The 11,137-nt window shown below is 39.0% G+C and overlaps 1 protein-coding gene and 1 long non-coding RNA gene across 3 annotated transcripts in view; one reads left to right on the plus strand and one right to left on the minus strand.

Annotated features, from left to right (window-relative positions):
• The first annotated feature begins 21 nt into the window (after nucleotides 1-21).
• On the plus strand, nucleotides 22-787 carry LOC103369662 (uncharacterized). The gene is made up of 2 exons (XR_520846.1): nucleotides 22-161; nucleotides 222-787. It is a non-coding gene; the product is annotated as an uncharacterized LOC103369662 (long non-coding RNA).
• spg21 (SPG21 abhydrolase domain containing, maspardin) overlaps nucleotides 374-11,137 on the minus strand; it is a 16,926-nt gene continuing 6,162 nt past the window's right edge. For both annotated transcript variants that reach the window (XM_008298434.1, XM_008298433.1), the window contains exons 3-9: nucleotides 9,870-10,031; nucleotides 5,793-5,873; nucleotides 4,707-4,852; nucleotides 4,517-4,625; nucleotides 2,351-2,458; nucleotides 2,111-2,251; nucleotides 374-942 (exon numbers count right to left, since the gene is read on the minus strand). In XM_008298434.1, the coding sequence (XP_008296656.1) occupies nucleotides 805-942; nucleotides 2,111-2,251; nucleotides 2,351-2,458; nucleotides 4,517-4,625; nucleotides 4,707-4,852; nucleotides 5,793-5,873; nucleotides 9,870-10,031 (885 nt within the window). In that variant the 3' untranslated portion in view covers nucleotides 374-804. The remainder of the gene's footprint in view (nucleotides 943-2,110; nucleotides 2,252-2,350; nucleotides 2,459-4,516; nucleotides 4,626-4,706; nucleotides 4,853-5,792; nucleotides 5,874-9,869; nucleotides 10,032-11,137) is intronic.

Consider the following 11,137-nt stretch of genomic DNA (forward strand, 5'->3'; position numbering starts at 1 on the left):
TGGAATTATGGAAATAAAACAACTTTTCCATGACATTCTAATTTTTTGCAAAGGGTCTGTATGTCTTGGGGGTGCTGGAGACAGGAAATCCAAGCAGGTCATGTTAAAAATCTTTGCAGGTAAACCCAGAACCCACATTATACCTCATTTGACTTGGGAACATCGTGGAATATTCCAGAAGGAACTTGAGGACATTCCTATGTGATTTCTCCACAGAAAACATTTCTTGTCCTTTCAGCTGTCTACACTAATGGTGCAATTGCTCACATGTTACTTGCACCATATACCCATAAACGCAACCTTAAGTGGTCAGGGGACCTGTGGTTCATTTTACAGCTCACCACTGTGACATACTGTACAACTGCACAACATGTGAAATTCAAAAATATGACTGTATTTTAAAACAAACAAAATTAATTTTATCTCAGTGAATTACACAAACACTTTTAGATATATGCCTGTATACCAAGTGTGTCCATCTTTGTCAACAAGACTTCAGTTAACTGCTGGCATTGTTAACCACAATTTATATTATACACAGACATGAACACAGTCCAGGCAGTTTATGAGTGCAACAATTCATTCTACATAAGGCAAGGTGTTGTATGTTTGTAAAGCAAAGCGGCAAAGTACCATTTGTATACAGGTCATTATCAAAATATTGCTTCATCTTTCAAAAAATTATTCTCAGTTGGCTTGCTGACTGACTGTTAAGCTTCATAAAAAATCTTTAGAAAGTCCTGTGAAATGAGTTCAAGAAGAAATACAGAAACTATTGAAATGATTAGAACAGACAGCTTGCAACTAAATGTCATCTCCTTGGTTGCCTTCAGAATCCTGGTTACTGCTCAGGTGACTCTCCTGCACCTCCAACTCCTCTGTGCTCACCATGGCAGGACTTATGGCAGCATATCTTGTCCCATGGAACTGACGGAGGTGAATCTGTGTATAAACAAGAAGGAACATTATATAAAAAAAAAAAACCCAAAAACATTATTTTCACCCATAATCTTCCCTTAATTTAAAGCCCCAGTCAAACACAATTTATCTATAGGGGAGGTGGGTTGATTTTAACATTACCTCTTCTTGCCAATGATTTGAATTCCATTAAGAATACATGTAGGTAAATTTCACCCCATCCCAGAAATAACTGTGCCCACAATGAGCTCCCATTTTTTTCAGTGTACTGGCGGCTCCTGTTGTAGATTGAATCACATTCAGAACCACATCCATGTGTTTGAAAGAGAATGTGTAAAGTCTTTTTTGTGTGAACAGATACTTTTCCTACTTTTTACATATTTTACCAACTCAGTGTTAAATCTGACGTGTGTAATACGTCAGAAATGTCTTTGCTGATGTGACGTAGATGGAAACATGATAACATTAACATACAGTCCCTTTATTTTTTCTCCATTTTATTGTGTTTTTGATTTTAGTTTTAGACTGATGTAAAATTTCCATATTGTGCCCCTTTTCAAGAAATTAATGAAAGTCTCACATGTCCCCAGATGATGTCTTTCTATTTTCAGTTCAAAATACTGCAAAGATCATTCATTTTACTATAAATGTATAATCCTTGGTTTAAGCCCTGTTCAAAATGGGCTGTTTATATGTTTGTAGCTTCAGAGTTTCTGTGTGTTGCATCAAGCTGCAGGTGTGTGGCAAAGCTGCAAACTTTCCTCTCTGTCTGCACTTATTTTCTCACTCTGCCTCTGTTGTTGTATGCTGATAGTGCAGTTGAACACTTGTTAAATGACGAGATGCTTGCGTGTCACTCGCAGCGTACTCAGCGATATCATTGGCTGTTTCTGAGGCAAGGATGGAGCAGCTTGGTGTTTGTTTATGCAACTGAATGTGCATCTGAAATTGCATCTAAATCAAAGTAGCCAACACTCTATCAAATCGCTGTTGATCAATAGATATCGTTATCATTTTATCACCCAGACCTATGCCCTAACCAGCCAGACTGATGTGTTTTTAGATACACTGAGTTAATTGCATTGTAATATCTGTTGTCTGACAAAGCATATCAGCATGTGTCCCTGTTCAGGTTGCAGGGGATAATGTATTCCCAACATTGTTTGTTAGTAAATGATAAATCAGAGCATACCTGTATGTAAAGGTTGACCTCAGCACTTCTGCACAGGTACGGGAAGTTTCCTCCTGTTTTCAGATGAGCTCTTCTAGCATTAGGATACAGTTTATACATCTCCTCCTTGGCCTCCAGCGACAGAGCACTCTGATCAAACACCTCAACATCAAAAGAAAACATGTCATTCTAGTGACTGTAGCAGGAACAGAGATGAATTGATTGATGTACACTTGATGGGATAGTTGGTTTAACACTTACATCTATAATGGTCACAGCTACCTCTTTGATTTTGTGCGGTTCCACATAAGAGTTCTGACAGTTGAGCGTTAGTCGTGATGCTAACTCACTTTGGTTCAGAGTCTCCAACTGCAGCATAGATAACACATGGAAGGGGTACGTGAATATTTAAACATGAACTGAAAAGACATAACAAAATTACTTTTACTCTGCTGTTAAAGTCTGAACATGGTTAGCCTAGCTTAGCATAAAGCTTAGAGACAAGGGGGAAAAAGCCAACTTAGGACTATCACTTCCTCAAAAAGCCAAGTTTGTTAGAATTGAGATAGAAGTCTACATCATAAAATGTATGTATCCCTGTGCAGATTTCTAAAGTTGTCACTATGGCCATGTTCAGACAGAAGTGGCCCAAACCTGCATATGTGTGACACAGACTTTTTTTACAGAACAGGGTACATAGCACAAATCAAACAGAATGTGAGGTTTTCAGTTCTGACTTGACTTCATTTGTCTTTTTTAAAAATTATTATTATTATTGGTTGCCAATTTCAAAAAGGATAAGATAAGATATAATTTATAGTCTTGAAAGGGCAATTTGCTTTGTGCAGTGGTGCAAAATTCACTTCTGTTCAACAACAGACAGAACATATGTCTATTTGGAATTTGTAGGCGTGCGCCTGCTGAATAGTACAGCTGTTAATTGTCACAGGTTTGTGGGTTCTCATCTCTCTGGGGTCACATATTATTTAATTTCTTTTGTTTAGAGTCACCTTACAGAAAAATAATGTTTCTCTGTAAGCGCTAGAAGGGCTCAGTGGTTAGCACCGTCGCCTCACCGCTACAAGATCCCTGGTTCATGTCCCAGGTAGAACGCCTGTGTGGAGTTTGCATGTTCTCCCTGCGCAGTTTGGATTCTCTCTGGGTTCTCCGGCTTCCTCCCACAGTACAAAAACATGCTGAGGTTCATTGGTGATTCTGTGTTGTCTATAGGTGTGAATGTGAATGTGCTTGTTTGTCTCTCTAGCCCGCTGATAGACCGGTGACCTGTCCAGGGTGTCCCTTGCCTTCGCCCTAAGTCAGCTGGGATAGGCTCCAGCCTGTCAGAAAACTAAATGTAGTCTGCTATTGTCCGATTCTTCTTGTCAGGCTCCAAGTTTTGATAAGTACTCTAGCCAGTTCTGAGTAAACAGTCTCTCGTGTGTCAGACGACTGCAGCATTGTGCTCTGCTCAGGCTTACTTGACTTAAGTGCAGATATACACAGTGCTGTGAAAAAGCGCACTGCCATCACAGGTAACACATAAACATTCAACAATTTCCCTGAGGTTTCCACCAAAGGGATCAATAAAGTGCTATTCTTCTATTCTATTCTAAACAGTTGTGAGCCACAATAGCAGCAAACAGAAGTAAGGCATCATCTCCTCAGACAGCTGTGATATTAGATAGATATTAACTCGATCTATTGTTCAAACGTCACCTTTCCTCTAGGGATAGGCAGAGCTACAGTAGGTGTTGTGGTTATAAGCACAATGACGGGCAAGAAACTAATATTCCAGTTGAAGCAGGCTTGAAGCACAAGTTAGAAAATGTATTTCAGATTAGCTGTAAAACCTCATTGTTTCACCAGGTGACCCAAGGAGTAGGTTACTCAGACAACTGGCAGTTCTGTGTTGGTATCAGACCATTGCCGGAGTTTTAATAACAAAGTGCCACCATAAGAAAGTGCCCTGTGATGCTTAATGCATACCGGCCAGCACTCTCGACCAGTAGGCAAGCTGAAGCACACTATAACATCATCACTGTGGGCTAAAAGCAGACTGTCAACGCCAGTAGAGCGTTCCATATCATGTGACATTGCCTCTTGCTTTGGCTTGTGTCATATGACCAAATCGGTTAGACTAAGACATGGAATGATGCCCATAGTGTTAATTTTGTGTTAGTGATTAAGCAAACAGTGGCAGAGAAAATTGTTCAAAATTTGCATCTGTCAGAACGCTCTCAGCTCACATGGAACTCTGTGAATGCATGTATTATTGAACAGCATTTAGCATAAAAATGCTAATATGTTGCTTCATGCCTTAATATAAAATTAAATCAAGCATTGGTGTTTTTTTTCCCCACTAAGTGACACAATATTGTAACAACAGTCATCTCAGAAACCCTCATGAACAAACACATGTTAACTTACCCTGTCTACCATGAAGTCAATTGCGTCTGCCATTTTAGGGTCCACAGGTCCTTTAGCAAAGTTCCCCAGGACAATCTTCTTCAGCAAGAAAGCTGGCATCAACCAGAAACTGAGGAGGAACATAAATAAAATATGAATAATGAATGTGAGCCTACAGACGAGAATGTGTGAGGTGACCATGAAAAGAAACCTGTTTGATGTCCACGTCTGGTTAAAGATGGAGGTGTCACTGAACGAATTACACAGGATCAGAGAGTGCACTCGAGGAGACTTGTGTGTACACTCGGCAAACTTCTGAGCCAAGAATCCACCCAGAGATGCTCCGAACAGATGGACCTAAATGTCATGTGACACAGGATCATCATTAAATATAAGCAGAGCATTCAGGAGAGTAAGCAGTTCGCAGTCCTGTTCCTTACCAGGTAGCACAACCTTGTATTGGCCACCATTGTTTTAATCTCTCATCTTTTTCATTAGTTGATGAGACAACTCCTGCTGTGTGGATGTTTGCTTTACGTAAGTTTGAGAAATCATTTTCACAGTTTGAGCAAAAAAGATGCATAGATGATGTTGCTGTGATATCAATAATTAAGTCCACCAGCCTGTGTGTGATTTAGAATTGTGTTCTGGTTTTAAATCATTTCAGTAATATTTAAAGAAGTGAAGGCAGCGCTTTTACCACAAGGGGGCACCTTAGTCCTTGGAGCACCCTGGTTATTAGACTTGCACAGCCTTATGGTGACTTGACTTTATGACTTGCTCATTTTTGTCTTGTAGAAATCTGATCTGTTTTGCTTGTGAAGCACTTTGTAATGTTAGTTTAGAAAAGTGCTCAATATATCTAAATTATTCTGATTATAACTACTTGCTAAATGGGTTGTTTCTGTTTAGAATTTTCCAGTCAGATCAGGCTGTCACAGCACTCGTTTTATTATTTATTTATTATTATGTCATAAATAATAAGCATTTCATTTTTTCAGCATTTGCATGTGTGGTTGACATGTTACTGCAGTTTTACCATAAAACATTGTTTGTTTACCTTCTAATCTGCAGCTTTACATTGCTGTCTTTTCTAGACCACTCACATAGTGGTACATGGTATGGTATCTAAACCCACCAGATCTTAAAGCTGTACTTGGATTCTGAATGAAACTTGACTCTTGTTTCCTGACCTACACTCACAGAGGCAGTCACACCTTCCTCAGCAGACACAGCCTTAGGGCTACTTTACTAAGAGACCATTTGGCTTTAAGGCAACAGGATACAAGAATCTTACTTTATCCAGCTGCAGGTGATCCAGAAGCTTTCTGAAGCCATCACAGAACTCCATGAGATCCCAGTACACCGGATACTGCAGCTAGAAACCACATCAAGAAAAGAATCACGTTAGAAATGAATGCACTGTATTAGCACCGAACACAAGTATTTAAAACAAACATGGAAATAGTCACCACAGATGTTCATTCAAAAGATGCCCTGCAAAGCAAGTTGATGTTATTTTGCTGGAATTGTGTCTTTCAACTGAAAACAAACAAGTACTGGTAGTGAGAACAAATGTCTCAGTAACATGCCCATTTTTGAAGCAACATCAAACTGCTGCCACTGATGATTGTATCACAATAGCAAATGAAAGACAATAGGGAAGTGCATAAACTCCCAAGCCAGTATATGCATTTAAACTGTTGTAAAAAAAAAAAAAAAAGAAAAAAGAAAAAAAAGAAAATACTTTTACTGTTTGAAGCAGTCGGTAAATCCCTCTGGAGTGAGAGAATCCTATAGTACCTGTTAACAGAGAGCACCAGTCTCTGTTAACTCTCAGCACCATCAAAAGGCAGCAGTACACAGGTTGATAATGTGTAGCCTCTGACTGGACAAGTGCTATGACAGGGCACAGGGATGTTGTGCACAACTGCTCAGTGTGGCCACTAGATTTATTTTATCAAAAGTAATCAATATTATACATTTCTGACAGTCCTTTGCAACTCTATATTCTGTTCTTGATGTGGGAGATGTTAAATTACAGCAACTCATCTGTCCTGTGTGTCACTGCCTCCTTGCCAGTTTTCTTTGGAGTTAAAGTAGCATTTTTATGTTTTACTTTCTAAATGGATGACAATGCAAACACAGCAGAGTCACACTTAACGGTAATACCTTGAATCAGTTTTCATATAAATAGCTACATCAGTTATTTATTTCTAACGCATACTGTCTAACTTTGCATGATGATGGTNGTAACTTTGAGCTAGCGCTCGTGAGGTTTGCACTTGCACAGTACTGTCCACCACAACATCGTGCAGTGACAGACCATTTAGTTTGGTCTGAGATTAATGGGACCATTATTAGTTTTTCAGCAGGACAATGAACCAGAACATTTGCAGCCTTTTTAAATGCTGTTCGACCAAGAAACAGAGTGATGGAGTGCTGCATCATATGGCCTGGTCTCCACAATTACCCTCCAAAGTTCAGCTGAGAAGGTTTAGGATGAGTTGGCGCACAGAGTAATGAAAAAGTAGCCAACAAATGCTAAGCATATATGAGAACTTGAAGAGTTCATTTGCAAAAACAGATAGGTCCAGCTTCACAAACCTTCAGAAAACCCTTTTCCATCGTCTGCCTGAGACAATGTCAATCAATCTTAAGTTATCTCTATTTTTGTCATGTCATTTCTACTGAGTCAAGTCCACTCAACTTCAGTCTGATTGATATTATCTCAAGCGAACAACAAAAGAATAAGTTTTCCGATAATCTACAAAAATGGAGTTATCTCTTCACTTCTTCTGGACTGTTGGAAAAGCAAACAAATCTGCTTTGAGGATGCAGAGTGTTAGCAAAGCAGAAGGAGCAGACTGTGACAAATTAAGATTGATTATGCTTCATCCAAATGTGTTATTTCAGAACTTTAATGTTTTCAGCTTTGTTCTACAGCTTGTCAAAATTTTTGACAGGTGCTGTAAAAGTAACCCATTTCCACAGATGTGTGTGTGAGTGGACTGTATGTTGTATATGCTGAGTCTGTTATTCAGGGCAAGGTCAAGAAAAACACTTGTCAACGACAACATATGCTACCTTTCATCACCTCTGTGTGGTTGTGAAGCAGCTGCACTGGGCCCCATACATGTTGGCCAGTGACAGAAAATTGTGGAAGCAAATCAGGCTCATCCAATTTTGAATTTTAAAAGCTGTTAAATTTCTAACTTTGAATTTTAAAAGCTGTTGAATTTCTAACTTTGAATTTTGTTGCCATTGAAATTGTGTATGTGAATTATTTTGTCTGAATTTAGCCCATCTAAATTTCAATAAGTCAAATTCGACAGGTTCAAAATTCGCTGTGAAAAAGTCACATCCGGGGACTTAGACATAAACAATGGATTCTGGCCGAAGTTGATCCAACGCCCAGCCAATCAAATTACGCTCCTCTGGTCATGTGACGCGCACGGTTGAATGCAGAGGACGACGGTCATTAGCCATGGTGGCAACCAGCGGTAACGGCGGGGCTTCAGTGAGTATGTTAACCCTTTATTTGCCTTCTGTGTGGTTTGTTTTTTGAGAGTCAGTAACCGGTAATGCAGGACACGTTTCTTATTGGATAATATCCCTGAGGAGCTTTTAACGATTTGCACTGGTNGTAGGTGTGAATGTGAGTGTGCTTGGTTGTCTGTCTCTAAGTGTGGCCCTGTGATAGACTGGCGACCTGTCCATCCCCTGCCTTCGCCCTAAGTCGGCTGGGATAGACTCCAGCCCCCCCACAACCCTACAGAGGATTAAGCGGGGTATAGATAATGGATGGATGGTACAGAAGTCAACCAGTGATATTTTCTGAACCACATTAGTTGCATGCCACAGTAATATGAAACATGTATAATACATGTTGATATGAAATACTTGATCACAAAAATAAAAAATGAAAAAGTTATTTTTATTGAACTGTGACAAGTGATTGAGTAGATATGACAAATTGGACCACAAAAACAAAAATATCGCTAGACAGCCTCATCCAAATAGAACAAAGTGCTCTAAATACACTGCTGCACATAAAGTTGGAATAAAATATTTTTTAACCTCTTCTCATGAAATGATTGTGACAATGCAATTTATTCCTGATAGATCAAGTGTATATCTTCTCAAAACCTTACTGATATCACAAAATACATACAATACATATGACAGTAAAAAAAAAATACGTTACCACAATTAACTTTTACAAACTCTGTATTCAGGCTTAAACTAAACTGGGGGTATTGAACAATGGGATTAAGGGTTTTGTTTCAATTTTTTAACCTTGTTCATGTAACAGGAAACCTATTCAAGGGGATTTAATGCATAAGAATGTCCAGTATTACTCTTTAAAATGTCATTCAATCACTAATGTTGAGTATGGCCACTCCTGACTGAAAAATTCTTGTAGTAACAAGTTATGCATTTGATGGAAAAATACTGGGGATTATTTTTCTGTTTCTCCATGTGGCTTATTAGTTCTTGAGAATGTGTAGGAGCTACGCTTTGATACGCTGCTGATGCAGGAAGCTTCCCTCCCACCACAGTGAGCTACATTTCTGTGATGGATGAAAAATAAATTAATGATGCAGTCCCATGCAAGGTAACAGAGAAACTTGAAGCAACCCTCCCATGATAAGACAACGGCAAACTGTCCGGAACAGAAAGAATTTGCCTCTAGTGATAAGATGAATATTAAATACTGACAGTCCTCTTACTCAGGGAGCTCCTCTCCAATAACCCTGTGTTATGTGAGATTCTGTACACTGCTGAAAAAAGAGACGCTGAGTTCAACCTCCTCGTTTTGAGAGTTGTGATTCCTTTTCATCCACGGCATTTAAACATTCATTTCTCGTTGTCCAATATATACAGATTCTACTAAAATAGGGGAAGGTTTTATTGAGCAGAACAATCACTGTGAGCCAAAAAGTGAGGTCTTCACAGTGGACTACTCAGCAATGTATATAGTTCTCATGGAGGCTGGAGAATGTCATGAAAAGATGGAAAATGTCTGTTTTGTTTCAGTCAAAGTAACTTTATTAGATGTTGGGTGAATGCTGTTTTGATGCAGATTGTTCAGTCTTCTGTCTGATCAGTCCGCCAGCACATCTGGACAGGCTTCCTCTGTAACAGTGAAGAGCACAGAGGTGGATTAGGTCAGAGCTGAGATGAACCACATGATGAGTGTGTNGTTTTAGTGAAATAAGTCAGTGTCTCCTGTGCCGAGTCAGCACACATACTGTACATAAAAAAGGGGTCTTGGTGCTCTCTTTAAATCAGTTGAAATTAACCAACATCTGACCTCAGTTATTTGTTATGACCTGCACCTGCAGCAATGTTTTGTCAGTGGTGAGCTCACCGAGATGACTCTGTAGCCCCAGCCTGTCAGGGCGAGCACCTGTTGGAAGAACACCTCAGCTGTCCCACTGACCGGAGGAAGAAAGATGATGGGACACCTGATGCTCTTTGGGCCAGCATCATATAATGACCACACCTTACTGTCATCATCATCGACAATAATCTGGGAGAGAGAAACAAAGTCATGTGAGGAACATAGATCCTGCGACCTAATTTTGATACTAATGTCTTTTCAAAACTGGTTTTAAAACATGGAAACATTTTAATGGAAGACAAACACACGAAAACCAGGGGCTAGAGTTACAGTTAAAGACTTTGATGGAGACCAAACATGCTAAAGTTGCTACTNCACACACACACACACACACACACACACACACACACACACACACACACGCACCGCGACTGTTATTGAATGAAGCTGTTCTTCTTCGTCGTGTTTTGCTTTCCTGGCGGATGCATCTGGCGTCTGAGGTGCATTACCGCCACCTACTGGTACGGTTCACCCTGACTGAAACTACAGACATGGAAAAAATTATTAGACCATCCTCGGTTTTTTTTTCAATTTCTTGTTCATTTTAATGCCTGGTACCACTAAAGGTATGTTACCTAAAGAATACGATGAACACAACAACAAAATGCAGTTGATTACATAATACTTTATGTCCTATTTGAAAAGCTTCAGCTTAATTGTATTTAATATTATTTATATACAATGCCACAGCTATTGATGTAAGAACTTAAGTGATTTTGGTTATTATCAAGAAAATCCTGGAAAATAGCTAGATATCATTTCTTCAATGAGACTCCTATGTGTGATTTTTTGTTGTTATCATTATATTTGTCCAAACAAATGTACCTTTTGTGGTACCAGGCATTAAAATGAACAAGAAATTGAGGAAAACAAGGGTGGTGTAAATGTCATGTTTTTGATGACTGTATGGGCAGAGGTTTGTGTCACCAGAAACTGAATCTGAATAAATTATATCTGAATTTGTATTGTACAACTTACACAATAATTGTAAAGCAGCTGGAATACATTTTTGAATTTGAACGATATAATATGAATTTGTATTTATATAAACGGAAGCTATATTCTAATAAACCTGAAACTGAATATAATAGTTTGAAATATAATTAATTTATTGCTCTGAAATTGTATTTGATCATCACTGAAACCCTCACCAGATGTAGTTTAACAGGCATAAGCCATGTTCCACCATGGGAATTTATTATTTTAAGGAAACACCGAAGCAGCATCCTTCTTTA

The sequence above is a fragment of the Stegastes partitus genome, unplaced genomic scaffold (assembly GCF_000690725.1).
Source record: "Stegastes partitus isolate 25-593 unplaced genomic scaffold, Stegastes_partitus-1.0.2 Scaffold1317, whole genome shotgun sequence".
Lineage (NCBI taxonomy): Eukaryota > Metazoa > Chordata > Actinopteri > Pomacentridae > Stegastes > Stegastes partitus.